The sequence below is a fragment of the Diceros bicornis genome, chromosome 10 (genome assembly GCF_020826845.1).
Source record: "Diceros bicornis minor isolate mBicDic1 chromosome 10, mDicBic1.mat.cur, whole genome shotgun sequence".
Classification (NCBI taxonomy): Eukaryota; Metazoa; Chordata; class Mammalia; order Perissodactyla; family Rhinocerotidae; genus Diceros; species Diceros bicornis.
The window spans coordinates 83,309,311-83,323,891 of NC_080749.1; the positions used below are offsets into that span (position 1 = coordinate 83,309,311).

General features: G+C 44.1%; 1 protein-coding gene across 4 annotated transcripts in view; it reads right to left on the reverse strand.

The window, feature by feature from the left end:
• Nucleotides 1–2,220: 2,220 nt before the first annotated feature.
• CMKLR2 (chemerin chemokine-like receptor 2) overlaps nt 2,221–14,581 on the reverse strand; it is a 38,332-nt gene continuing 25,971 nt past the window's right edge. For 2 of the 4 annotated variants that reach the window (XM_058549678.1, XM_058549677.1), the window contains 2 exons: nt 13,843–13,913; nt 2,221–3,955 (listed from right to left, as the gene is read on the reverse strand). In XM_058549678.1, the coding sequence (XP_058405661.1) occupies nt 2,846–3,913 (1,068 nt within the window). In that variant the 5' untranslated portion in view covers nt 3,914–3,955; nt 13,843–13,913 and the 3' untranslated portion in view covers nt 2,221–2,845. Of the gene's footprint in view, nt 3,956–9,518; nt 9,728–13,842; nt 13,914–14,581 lie in introns of those variants that run through there. The other 2 variants (XM_058549679.1, XM_058549676.1) reach the window with 2 other exon arrangements.

Here is a 14,581-nt window from a genome sequence, read left to right on the forward strand (position 1 = left end):
GCCCCACCTACCAGATCCCAACTGCTGGGGGGCGGAGGGAGGCTTGGTGTCCCCAACCCTGGTCCATGTTTGGCGCTATGCTACTCTTTCGATCTTCAAGCTGAGAATAAAAAATCAGCTCCTCTTTCTGCTGGGAAGCTGCCTGCACTGGTTGCTACTTTCTATTTGGTAGATTCCTGTTACATCCCCACTATCTGCTATTTTATTTTAAAAGCCACTAAAACTGAAGTTCTTAGTCTGGGGTCTAAAGACTCCCTGAAATTTTATTTAAAAGCATTTTTCTGAGGAAAGGACCCATAACTTTCATTAGATTCTCAAATATATTCAGAGTTCCTCTAAGACTTCTGTAGACCTTAGGAAGCTCCACCCCTCATATCAAACATTGAAGCATACTGAAATCCCATATTAATTATAAATTTTTATATAATTAAAAAATATTTCATGTGATGAATGTAAAGGCATATTTCATAGACATGTAATTATTTATTAATTTTGGCTTTTCAGGCTTCCTTTTTGTATGTTAGAGCCGATAATGTTTTTTAAGATCTCAAATATTTTCATCGGCCCTGGGAAAGCTCACAGGCCCTAGATGCTGTGCCCGTTGAGTCAAATGAGAAAAATGACTCACAAAGGTTAGAGAGCACCACCCTGAAGAGTAGCTTCCAGAATACCACCTGCTCTGTAATCTCCTCCTGCCCCTGGTGGCTTCATCCCCTTCCTGCTCCTCAGCCTTCTTCCTCTCTCAGCCTTGAGAGTCTCTCCCTTTGCCCAAACCAAGGATGAGCCCATAGAGTTCTCTTCATTTCTGGATCCTCCAGCTTTTCTCCTGATTCTGGGACACCAGGGCTAATGGGAACGCAGCGTGGAGTATCTCAAAGCCCAGTGGTGGAGGGGCACATTGAAAGGCTGCACAAAAAGCCAGAAACTCACGCTGATCCTCTCTCCTGCCTTCCCTGACCCATCCTGGACTGGGTAGAAAACATGACATTTGGGAATGACACAAGTTTGGGATATGCTGAGCTATGCCACACATTTTTTGGGACTCATTTCCAAAACCAGATCTGGTTGTTGCATGGGGCTAACACTAAAGAACATAGCCAATAAATAATCTGATATTTCCAAAAACTAGAAGATGAAATAAAAAAGGATACTGACTCAAGAAACAACATGGCTCCCCTCACAACTTTCAAAATAAAATTGAGAAATTAGAGAAAATTAAATTTTTAAAATTACAACAAGTAGCAGAGTTTGTATTCATAAGAGACAAGGGTACCAGCGGAGACAAGGGCTAGGAGCAGGGTCTTGAGGAAACCCCACAGGCAGGACACAGATTTCCAGTGTTTCTTCACCTCGGACTGGACGCCGTCTCTTTCCCCTCTGAATGATCTACACTTGCCCTGGCTCTCCTGTGGCCCTGATTGCTGTCATCTTGTTCCAGGATTGTTTTTATGCAGGTGTAATCTCACCATCTAACCTGTAAGTACCGTATGCATCTTGGCATCCCTCATAACATCTCTCTACCATGGCTCTGTATACCTCTTAGGTGCTCATCTATTTGCTAAAGAGAGAGATGAATAGAGGTCATAATGCTTCACAGTCTAAAATGCAGCAGATTTGCACCATGAAGAGGTCACTGACTTAAAGGTACACTTGATTGGTTTTATTATCCTGGTGTCTATGGATTTACAGGAACAGAAGGTGGAAACATCAATGTCATGCATGTTTTCTTTTTCTGAAATCATTCTGAGACTGGGCTGGCCTACCTGCTATCTGGATGTCAACGATTCCTTTTTATAGCAATCTCATACATACTTGCACTTACGCAGAACTTTCCAAAAACATTTACGTTTATAATGATATCGTGGGGGATTAGAGACGGGAGTGTATCCCCATCGAGTGGTGGGGTCTAGTCCTCTCCCCTTGAATCTGAGCTGGCCTTTGACTGCTTTGACCTACAGAGTACAGTGGGAGTGATACCGTGCCAGGGTCTGGCATCGCCTTTAAGAGGACTAGAAATTTCCGTAAGTTGCCCTAATTGCCATATAAGAAGTCTGGCTACCTGAGGTGCCATGCTGGAACACTTGTGTGGAGAGAGAAGAGAAGAGAAAGGAGGGCAGGAGACGGAGGGGACGGGGTGGGGTGAGGGGAGGACAGAGCAGGGAAGAGAGCTGCTCAGCCCATGCCCAGCTCTTCCAGACTGCAGCCACTCAGGTCATCCCAGTGCAGTGCGGCCCCAGACGTTGTGAAGCAGAGAGACAACCCTCCCTTCTGTGTGTTGTTTGAATTCCCGACTCTGAGAATTGTGAGATACAACAATAATAAATTGTTGTTTTAAGCACCTAGACCTTGGGGCAGTTTGGTAAACATTAATAGTTAACTGGAACAATGTTTTAAACTACTATAACCAACTATTACTTTAATTCATAAATGTATATCACAGATTACATGAGATAAAGAAATTAAGTACATATGTTACATTTTAAGAATACGTCTAATAGGTTACTTGTGCAAAATGAAAGTGAGCTTAAGCAAACATTTTAATATTTTTGAAATTAGTCATATATTTAACATTAAGATTTAGGACTTTTAAAAAGTTATTAAAATTGAAAAAATAATAAGTGTTGATTAATCTACTTAGCAAGAATAACACAGATAATTTAAGTTGCAGGGGGAAAAAACGAAGATCCTAAGTTTTATATTCACACAAAAACGTGATGCCGATATACTGACCAAAAACAACAATGACAAGAAACGGTCAGCTCTGTATCTTGGAACCAACAATCTGAAACCATCTGTCCAGCGACCCACACAGAAGCCTTACACTGGCTTGTGAAAGAGTCAGAATTCACTGGGCTGTTTCCAGGAGACACGGGTTCTTGCTCTCGGAGTTCCTGAGCTGGTCGCTCGCAGTGCTGGAGCAGCTCACCTCCCACAGCGTGTTCTTGAAAATCTCAGCCACGGAAGCCCGAAAGTGCGCTTGGAACTTCTTGCTAATTAGGACGTAAAGGATGGGGTTCAAGCAGCTGTTGAGGAATGCCAAGCCGGTGGAGAGGGGGATTCCAGCCTGCAGTACCTGATGGAAATAGCCACTGTGGTGAATCGTGAGCTCCCAAATGCTAAACAGGTGATACGGAGTCCAGCAAATAAAGAAGGCCGTGACCACAGCCAGGATGGTCCAGAAATGCTTGCTGGAGATCAGGATGCTTCGCTTCTTCACCTTGAAGATGAGACACAAGTAGCAAATGCCCATTGTCAGCAGAGGGAAGAGGTACCCAACAATGACTTTCACCCAGGTCAGAACATGGTGCCTCATCACAGTGAGGTCGGAATCATGCTCATGGAAATTGTTATAGCAAAGAGTTTGGTTATCAAACTCCAGAGTGTCCCGGAAGTAGAGGGCAGGACCACCCATTAGTGAAGCCAAAAGCCAAACGAATATGATAACAATCAGGGCGTTCCTTAGGGTTCGGTACCGATGAGATAGGACAGGATGAATCAAGTGGATATAGCGGTCCAGGCTGATCACCGTCAGGAATAAAACACTGGCAAACATGTTCAACTGGGCAATGAAGGAATTGGCCTTGCACAACCAGATGCCGAAGGGCCAGTGGAAGTTCATGGCCACATAGGAGATGTAGAGGGGCAGGAAGAGAAGAAAAATGAAATCTGCAATGGCCAGATTGAGGAACCAGAGAGTGGTGACTGTCTTCCTCCACTTGAATCCCGTGAACCAAATGACAGTGGCATTTCCTGGAATGCCCAGAACAAATGCCAAACAGTACAACACCAGGGAGACCCAGTGGACGACTCCCAGGCGGGCACTCTCCTCCAAATCAGCCTCTGGGGAGTAATATTCCAGGACATAGGAGTAGTTCTCAAACTCTCCAAGTAAAGTTTCCTCTAGATCTTCCATGGCCTTGCTAAGTGGAGAATGAAGAACTCTACAGAAGCAAACCTAAAAGAGAGAAAATAATTGTTAAAAGAAGAAGAAATATTTGGTGAATGATACGGAACATAAGGATAAAAATATTTCATCTTAAAAACTGGAAATAGTATATTCTTTGCTAGGACTTGTGATTACACTCCAGATGTCCAAGTCTTGGTGGACCTCAGTTTCGCTCTGATTATTATCAAAGGTGTGAGAGTCCATTTTTGTATTCAGTAAGTGCTAAATTAAAGTGATTGACTCTACAGGTGCAATTCCTCTGTTCATAATGCTTGCAGGGCTGACTAGAGACAATCTAACATTCAACAAGCATTTATTACGTTCTTACTCTGCATTATTATTTTATGGACGATGCAGAAGAAAACAAATTAATACCTACATGGTGGTGACTTCAAAATCCTTATTTGTACCCTGATTTCTTAAGCTCTTTTTTTTTTTTTTTTTTTTTTTGGTGAGGAAGATCAGCCCTGAGCTAACATCTGTTGCCAATCCTCCTCTTTTTGCTGAGGAAGACTGGCCCTGGGCTAACATCCATGCCCGTTTTCCTCCACTTTATGTGGGATGCTGCCACAGCATGGCTTGACAAGTGGTGGGTCTGTGTGCGCCCGGGATCCGAACCCCGGGCTGCTGTAGCAGAGCGCGCACACTTAACCGCTGCGCCACTGGGCCGGCCCTCTTAAGCTCTAGACAGAGTTCCAGCTGCTTCCTCAACCCACCCACCTGGATGTCACAGGCAAGCACTGGAGATTCTGACCCACTATTTTGAACCCAAGGATGTTTTAATTCTTTGTTTATGAAAGCAAACGTGTTCATCAGAATTACATCAATGTGGAAGGCTTTTCAACCGAAAGGTATCTTTTGGAGTAAACTTGACTATGATCACTTAATTTCTATATTAATTTCTTATAGAGTGCAGTTAAGCTTTATTTAAATTTTTATTTTACTGAAATTCCTTTATTTTGAATTAATTTGAATTAATTCTTTTCTACATTTACAACAAAGATTTGATTTATTAATCAGTTTTATTTTGTTTATTTTTGTCCCTACCAAATTTTATCTATTGTAATTTCACCCAAAGTAAGTTTTCTTTTGTGACCTTTTTTTTTTTCTCTTCTATCAAGGCTAGTTTTCCTGGATTAAGAAGACTTAAATGTTAATTTTTCAACCAAAACAAAGTTTACTGGGTGCAATTTTAGCATCATCAATTTTATTTTGTGTTATTTCTATTGAAAATCAAGTAGGAAAAATGTTAATATTTGTCTTCATTTCATGGAGCTACAATCATTAATGGGGCAAACGTAAGATTTGGGATTACAGTAGGGTTAGAATGAAGTCAAACATCTTGTGTTGCTCAGAGCATCTCAAACTCAATTCGACTAACACTGAGTTCATCATCCTACCTAAAATTGTTTGAAGAATCTGGCAGGGCATAATTAAAAAGCAAAAGCAATTCATTCGTGTCCTCCCAACCCCAGACTCAGCCAACTTCTCTTTATTTTCCAATATTTAGCTCAAATGCCACCTTTTCTTGGAAACATTTCCTGACATTACGTTCCCCCAGATAATTATGATAGTATTAATAACTATTATTATAAATAATAGTCAATGTTATTGGGAATTTACTAGGTTTGAGGCATGTATGATCTAATTTGATCCTCACAGGACTCTTGTGAAGTAGTTAAGCACCATTATTGTTCCCATTTACAGGAAGGCTCTGAAGCTTGGAGAGGCTTAGTGACTTGCCCAGGATCACACAATCTGTAGTTGGAGCAGCGGGATCTGAATTCAGGTCTGCTGGACCCAGAGCCCGAGCTCTTCGTCGCTGCCATGTTCCCCTCTCCTGTCACATTTCTCTTCTCCTGCTTAAAAGATGATACTGTCATTGACTTATCTTTGATTTCTGCCCCACCAAACTGTGAACTCCCCGAGAACAACGGCTGTCATCTCTGTGGCCCGCAGCGCCTGTACAAGTCCTAACATAATACTGGTGATTAACGTGGGTCTCGTAAAGGATCGGCTCTGCCACAAATCTGGTTCAGAACCAGGTGTAATTTTAAAGCCTCAGAGGAGAATCTGTGAGTTCACCCCTAAGTGAACGTCGCTGCCAGAATTCACCACGACCCACAGTTCTATCTTAGGATCTTGGTTTGCTCTTGATACCAAGTCCTTTGCTTTCTGTCCTACTCCAGCAAGAATTGGCTTCCTTCTTGCTGCCCTGTTCTTTCAGGCCTGGGATCTTACCTGCCCTCTCCGCTCCTTCTGGTGGTTGACACTCCCCAGTGTCAAATCCTTTCAAGCCTAGCCTCCAACTCCCTGTCTTGGTTTTCTGCTTGTATTCCAGGACACCCTTACCTTCCTGGTGCCCATGACATGTTCTTTTAGGCTGTTAGCAATTCTGAAGCCAAACGGCCTGGGTAGTGGTCTAAATCGCCTTACACAACCCCAAGCAGTTGAGTAGATGGAACCTCATTCCCCAAACATAGAAAGTCCATGGAAAACCCCAAATTGCACACAACCACTATCCTCACTGAAAGTCAGAAGCCTTTCCCTTCCAGTGTCGTTACTGACCCTGCCGGGCCGGAATGATCACAGAGCCAGCAGAAGGACACCAACCGCCACCCTCCCAATTCTCCTGGGGCAGGGGGCGGTACCTTGAGGATGAGTGATCTATCTGAACAGAATCCCTTCAAACAGAAAGCCCTGTACCAGAGAGCTTCCTAATCTTCCAGAGAGCAGATGAGTTGATTAGATGCAAGGACAAGTTCAGGCTTGGAGAAAGATCTTCAAGAGGAGCTGAGTGCTGCCCAGCTGAATCCTTCATGGGAAATATAAGCTGGGAATTCCCCTATGACTTAGCGCAGGTGTTTTGTGTGGTGATGATGAGGGAAGAGGTGGATGGAGAAAGAGAAGTAAGGCAGAATTCAGAAATTGTCCTACAGAGTCCTTGGGGCAGACACAGCTAATCCTTGAGGACACATTCTTGTTTAATATTATACCTTGTTTGTATATTGCTTTAGTTTACAGGCGCCTCTAGATCTAATTAAGTTTCCAAACCTCACTTAGACCTACCCAATATCTAGAGACTAACTGCATTAGTTTCCTAGGGCTCTCATAACAAAGGACCCTAAACTGGGGTGGCTTAAAATAACAGAAATTTATCATCTCACAGTCTGGAGGCTAGAACTCTAAAATCAAGGTGTAGGTAGGGGTGTTTCCTTCCGAGGGCTGTGAGGGAGAATCTGTTCCATGTTTCTTGCCTTGATTCTGGTGTTTTGCTGGCAAACTTTGGTATTCCTTGGCTTGTATGTGCATCATCTGATATTTGCCTTCATCTTCACACAGTGTCCTCTCTATGTGCATGTCTGTCTCTGTGTCCAAATTTCCCCTTTTTATAAGGACACCAGTCACATTGGATTAGGACTCACCCTAATGACCTCATTTTAACTTGATGACCTCTGTAAAGACTCTATTTCCAAATAAGGTCACATTGTGAGATACTGGGGTTCAAGACTTCAACATATCTTTTTGGGGGGCTGTAACTCAACCCATCACATTAACCCAGGGCTGGCAAGCACAATTCCTGAGTCCTGATCACTCATTTCATTCAGCAAACATTTAGTAAGTGCCTGCATTTGTCTGGCACTGTTCTAGCTGATTGGGATTCTTCACTAAATGAGACAACTATTCTTCTCTCTCAGATTTTAGATTCTAGCAGGAGGAGAGAGACAGTAAAAAATAAACATAATAAAAAAGCAAATTACATAGTGTGTCAGAAGGTGGTGAGTGCTGTAGGAAAATGGGGGGAAAGAACACGAGGAAGGGAATGGGAGAAGTGGTGTTAACTTTCAGTGAGGTGGTCAGAGAAGGGCTCATTGAGAAGACAATAATTGCACAGGCTTGGGGAGTGAGGGAGTTAGTGATAAGGATATTTCTAGGCAGAAGGAACAGCCAGTGCAAAGGCCCTATGGCAGAGGTGGGTCTAACATATTCCAGAAGCAGTGAGGATGCCAGTGTGGCTGGAATAGGGTGAGCCAGTGAACAAGGAAAGAAGCATCAAGGATGTGGGAGGTCAGATCATACAGAGGTTTGTAGGCGTTGAAGAACTTTGATTTTTACTCAAAGGGAAATGGGAGGCTGTTGAAGGACTCTGAGCAGAGGAAAAAGGAATCTGATTTACATTATAGGAAGATCGCTCTTTTTGCCATATTGAGAATAGACTGAGTGTAGAAGTAGGGAGATCAGTTAGGAGATCATTGCAATCATCCTGGCTGGAGATGAGGGTGGCTTGGAACAGGGCGGTAGCAGAAGTGATGAGAAATGACTGAATTCTAGACATTTTGGAGATAGAACCAACAGGTTTCTTAATGGACCAGATGTGGGATGTGAGAGAAAGAGAAAAGTCAAAAATGACCCCCAGACTTTAGGACCTTCTGTACCAGAGTCCAAGGCCCTCCACTACCCTTTTCCCCTCTTCTCATTGGCTGGATGAGAATGCAGGGATAAGACATCTTGTACTATGTGGATGAGGAAAACATGGTTTTCACAAGATAGAAGAAGCTTGGGCCCCTGGAGACCTCGTGGAACAGAGCTGCCCTCTTCTCTGGACCACCTCCTTCTGGATTACTAAGTGAGAAAATATTTCCCCCATTATGCATTTGGGCTTTTGTTAAAGCAGCTGAACTTGTATCCTAACAAACTTAGCTTCTCTAGGCCTTGCCTTTAAGCACTGTGATGGAGACCTGGCAGTACCCACCTCCTGTGAAAGACGCTATAAGAAACCCTTGAGGTAGGAGCTACTCCTGACAATGGTCACGGCTTCTGGAAGCTTACTGGAAGAGAGAGAAGGGAGCTTCCCTGAGGGACAACGGAAAGAGGAAGAAACTGGCTTTGTGAGGTGGACCTCTCTTACCCCAGCAAGGGTCAGGGAGCCATTTAAGGACTCCTTTTTTCACGATGGACACTGAATATGAGAGAGTTTCTGCAGTTGACTATGGTGGGCTGGTAAGACTCCTGCGTTATAAGAAAATGAGGGGCAGATCTTGAGTTGTGATAATACTAGACATATACTGTTTTGGCAGAGTTAACATCCTCTGCCCTTTATTTCATAATGTAAATGCCACCAGGGGCAGGTGGCTTTAATGGGTGCAGTGGTCCACGTTGGGGAGACAATGGGATTTGGGTGAACCGAAGAGCAGGAGACTTGCCTTCGGTGGACAGTGGCCACTCACTTCTAGCCACTTGTTTCCATGTGGGAAATGAGGGCTTAGTGTTGCCAGAGTTTTTGAAAAATGGCTGGATATCTGTATTTTTAAAGTGAAAAGTTTCCAACTTCTAAACTACCGTTTTAAAACAAAACAGCTGTGGGCCACATTTAGCCCAGCTCCAAATCTGTGACTCCTGGGCAGGCAAACTCTTGAAAATACCGAGCTTTTCCACAGTGAAGGAGGAAACTATACATTAGAATGGAAATAGCAACTCTGAGTTGGCCTCTGTGAATGACTTGCCCTTGGTCCCCAGGGAGGCAGCCACAAGATTCAGAGCTACTCAGAGGCCCCTCCAGAGACCCACTAACCTCGAGATTGATAGAGGAGATTAACTGTAAGAGTTGGGACAACTCTTTTTCTCTCCAGGAAAAAAATGCCAAGGACAAGTTCCTGACTTGACTGGGTTTCTGTTCGTTCCCATGGAGGATCCTGGAAGAAAAGCAAAACAATGGATCAGCCCTCAGGACGAGAGCTATTCTTTGGAGCTGAGACAAAGGTCCTGGTCCTTGAGAGCAAATGGTGAGTAGACTCCCTGATGAAGGATCCTCATCCTGCTTCCTGCCATCTCTGGTTAGAAGACCCCTATATCCCTGCCTCATCACTGCTCTAATCCCCACAGCTTGGGGCTCTCAACTCCTCCCTGTAAGCTGTGCTCTGCCCCAGACTTGAACTCAACCACGTATCCTGTTCACAGTATAAGTTGGCAGTGATCCTGACCCGTGGTCCCACTTCTAGAATCACTCTGCTTGATGAGGGTAACTGTGTCACTGCCTTCTTCCTGGTCCTGGCTCCTGGGTTCCAGCTTTGGATTGCTATGCCTTCGGTTCTTTCCAACACTGACCTCTGCTACCACATTTCCGTCACTCTGCTCCTTTGCACTCTCCCAGGGTCCCACCTTGGTTAGACTACTCACCCACCACCCCAGGAGGCATTGCCCTGACACCAGTTCCCATCTCGTATTACCACCAAAATCTACACCAGTGGTTCTCAACCTGGGACAACTTTGCCTCCTGGGGGATACTCGGCCATGTCTAGAGACATTGTTGATTGTTACAACAGAGGATGGGGATGGGGTGACATGTGCTACTGGTGTCTAGTGGGTAGAGGCCAGGGATGCTCCTAAATATCCTACATTAGACAGCCCCTCACAACAAAGAATTATCTTGCCCCAAAAGTCGATGATGTCAAAGTTAAGAAACCCTGATCTATACACACTGAGCTCAGTCTGAACTCCTCTCTTCTGTCTCCTGCTGTGGAACCTGCCCTTTTCCTGTGAATGCTCTCATCCTGGAGTCCTGGCTTGGCCTGCTCTGGTCTACCCCACTACCAACCAACTGTGCCTTTTAGGGGTTGCAAAATATCGGTCTCCGTGTTTAATGTGGTTGAAAAAGTGCTTAAATGTTTGATGGAGATGCTAATGTGGAGATTTCACAAAAAGATTCCAGTTATTAGCTTCTCTTGATCATTTATATTATCTGTTAAAAATGGGCCTGCATTTCCTATGGCAGCTTTTGCATTCCTCTTAGACCAGGTATTTACTGGTGTGCCCTGGTCACCACCACTTCCAAAGCACTCGTTTATATTTTCCAGGATGCTGTCAGCACTTGAATTGCAATCTTTGCTGACACTGTGCCTTATATATATTAAGAAATAAAATTGCTAAAAAATTAAAACTGTACACATGAGAATGCAGATGAAGTGTGTGATAAAGCCACCTCAAATTAACATCTGCCATCTCAAGGCAGAACTGTGGCCTACAAAGAAAGCTTCCTACCTTCTGCATTTCTGCCAATTTAAATTTTTTTTTTTAATTTTTATTTACTGATTTTCCCCCCAAAGCTCCAGTAGATAGTTGTATGTCATAGCTGCACATCCTTCTAGTTACTGTATGTGGGACGCGGCCTCAGCATGACCGGAGAAGCAGTGCATCAGTGCATGCCCGGGATCCGAACCCCGGGCCGCCAGTAGCGGAGCATGTGCACGTAACCGCTAAGCCACGGGGCCGGCCCTCTGCCAATTTAAATTTAAGATGTCTTTTTAAACTGATTAAACTTTAAAAACTGATATTCTGCTGTATCGTCAATCATGTTGTGTTATACTTACCTGTTTAATCTCAATGAGATAAGAGACAAAGGGCAAAAAGAGACACAAAGAAAATAAGGGGAAATCTGTCCTCAGTTTAACCACTGGCCATCTATATACCCACACACGCACACTTTTGCCTATGTATTCATGTATATTCTTTTTGAGAAGTGATGAGATGATGTGAACGAAGACTCAGAGGTAAACTGGAGGAATGTCTGGGCAATGGGAAGGAGGTTTGTTTGGCAGTCACCAGAGATGAAGATGGACAGCAGGCAGAATTAGGTCTTTAAATCCTGGTTTAAAGGAAACACTGGCAATTATTAAACAGGCAGAGTCAAACGGTCTTGGCTGGCCTTGACTTTCCACTGAGATGTCGTGTAGTTTTCTCAACCTGGAAGAGTACAGTAACAATGCCAGGATGAGGCTTTTAGACTTGGCTGAAAAGAGGAAAGAGCTACTGTATTTGTCTTAAACCATATGTGCTGCTGAAAGGCAAATAAATAATTCCGACTTTAATAAAGACTAATACAGATCTACATGATCATAAAATCTTTTGAGTAGCCACTCCAGTAAGTGCCCGCTGCACTGTGGACATGGATATATGCAGGTCCACCCAAGTCTGTTAGAAGCGTGTGAAAAATGCTCGGTGTGGAGCGAAGTTCAGAGAACCATCCCTGAAGACTGTGGTTTGGTTTCCAGAGAATGTGAAGTGGCGTTCAGCTGCTGTGCAGGACCCAAGTTCCCACATTCCTGGGTAACGGTCACCCAGCTACTCTAGTGACAAATGTCTAGTTCTGGGGCACAGAACTATTTACTGAGTTAAACAGGCTGGTTTCTGATTGATTCAGACTTACTAGATGGTAAAGCTGAAACTCTTTTCTGAATAAACAGATTTCACTGAAAGAGTTTTGGCAGAACGTGTAGTGATAAATAGTCTATGAAATCCAGATGCTTTGGGGAAAGAACATCTGGTAGAAATGTGTCTCATTAAACTTTTAAATGTGGCTTCAAACGGGGCAGGGCTACCGAGGGAAACATTGTGTTTATCTACCTTGACAAAACACAAAGACTCCTTCTGGGAGAGCAATTGGTGAATGCAGAGGGGTTTAATTTAGTTCCTTGATGTTGGCTTAGATGGGTTTTCATGGACCATTGCAAAAATGTAACAGTTATCTTAGGAAAATTGAGGCCCTTGTCTACCCTGAGCAGAGAGAAGGACTTATCTATGTAGAGTGCCTGTGGAGAGTCCCCCTTACACCCTGAGGAGAAAGAACTCAGGAACTGAATGTTTCTCCTGTGAAAACCATAGGGCCCTTGAGGGCACATGTATTTTGCTTCTGAGTGGATGGCAGGAATGAGTAGAAAAAATGCACAGACATGAAAGAGAAACTCTCTGGGAAGACCACAGATCCATGACCCAGCAAACACATATGGTTAGCAAACTTTATTTTTCAAGGGCTGTCTTCTTTGAAAAGCATGTGTGTGTGTGGGAGGGGGTGTTATTTGGGGGCATTGCTCAGTATTTTCCACTAACTATCAAACATAAACTGTATGCCACACCCCAGATTGTACTCAAGATGTTTGGCCCTAGTAGAATATTTGGCTGCCCTTTGGAGGAACGAAATCTGCTCGGAAGGTGTTGAGGCACGGCGGTGCTCCATAAAGATACCCTGTTTATGCCCCCGAGGGAAGCAAAGGAAGTTTGAGTGGAAACTGAAGGTTGGGCGTGATCCTGACGCTACAGCTGGTTGGAGGTGGTGGAGCAGTGCCTGTAGGTTGCACCCTCGCACCCGGAGCCTGGCACAGCCTATCCTGTAGCAGAGAAGTATCTTCCTATCTGTAGCTCACATGTCGTTTATTGCTGAATGCCAGACGCTAAGACAAGTGACAACCTTCCTTGGTGTATTGGAAGAATGGAAGTAGTCTGGTTTGGCTGGAAAAGAACAAAAAAAGGGAGTGTTCTGGTCATGAAAACCTTTGAATGTCATGCTTAAGCATTTGGATTTTATTCCATTGCCAGTTGGGAGCAAATTAAAATGTTTGCAGTGGGGAGTGACATCACCGAGTCTTTGTTTTTGTAAAGATCATCTGGTAGTGGTTTGGGAGAATATCGCCACAATTGACGTCAAAGATGGAAGGCCTTTAAGCAGTGAAAGTCAGCATGGAGATGAGGGAGACGTATTTGAGAGACATTCCTTAGGAAAATTAAGAGAATATTTCACGAAGCTGAACTGAGTATAAACTCCACAACAATTTTTTTATTGAATTGGCATTGAAAATCAACCTCAGGTAGAAAACCTAACTCATTTTATATGTACAAATGTTTTATTCAGTTTTAAAGGCAGTGGGATTGGAGAGAAAGATTCTCCATTGTGGAAAAAAAGAAACAATCAAACCAAGTGGAGATGAAATGATACCTATTTTCACTCTGCTGGGATCGGGTCTTTTCATAAAAGGCTGCAGGCTGACCCTCGGGTCCAACCCCCAGGCTTCACTTGCACAGTCTCAGGAGACACAGCCGTATTTGGAAAGTCACCGCCTACTTACGTGCCCGCTGTCTTAACGCTCCACCAGAGGTTAGTGTCCGGACTGTACAGCTTGTGCGGCTCCGCTGACTGCTGGGAGGAAACAGAGTAATGATTAACCTTGGGTCAGGGAGAAACTTTTAGGCTTCATTTCTTTGTGAGACTTTAAGATAATTAACACTCAGGTATAACTAAAATATCAGGCAATAAAGTGGTCTCTGGGCTCAGGAATCAGAATGCCTGCCTTCAAATCCCAGTCCTGCCCCTCCTGGCTCTGGAATCTCAGACAAATCACGCCCCCCCGCCCCCACCGACCTCAGCTTCCTCTGGTAGAACATGAACGGTGATAGGACTAACGCCGAGGGCTGCCCTGAGGATCACATCAGGAATCCACCAGCAGCCGTCAGCTTGGTGCTGGCACACAGCCTGCGCGGTGATCTAGCTGTTGACGACTGGCTACACAGTTCAAGATGAAAAGCAGGAGACAGTGCGGGGGGGAAGGTGGAGAGAGTGGCATTTCTGTGCGCTATTTCAAGAGAAGGGTGAGAAGATTTACATAGAGGTTTTAAAACTCATTTTGTTTTGTGTGCTCCGTATTTTTAAAAATATTGACTCTATATGGCGCTCACACCTTGTTAGACCCCGGCCTTCTGAAGGTGTTCGAGTTGGGAGGCCCCGTGTCTGCCCCCAGATGCCATTATTATCCGTGTATCTGGCCAAGAGTGGTGAGAAAAGACAATACTGTAAAGCATTGTACTTCT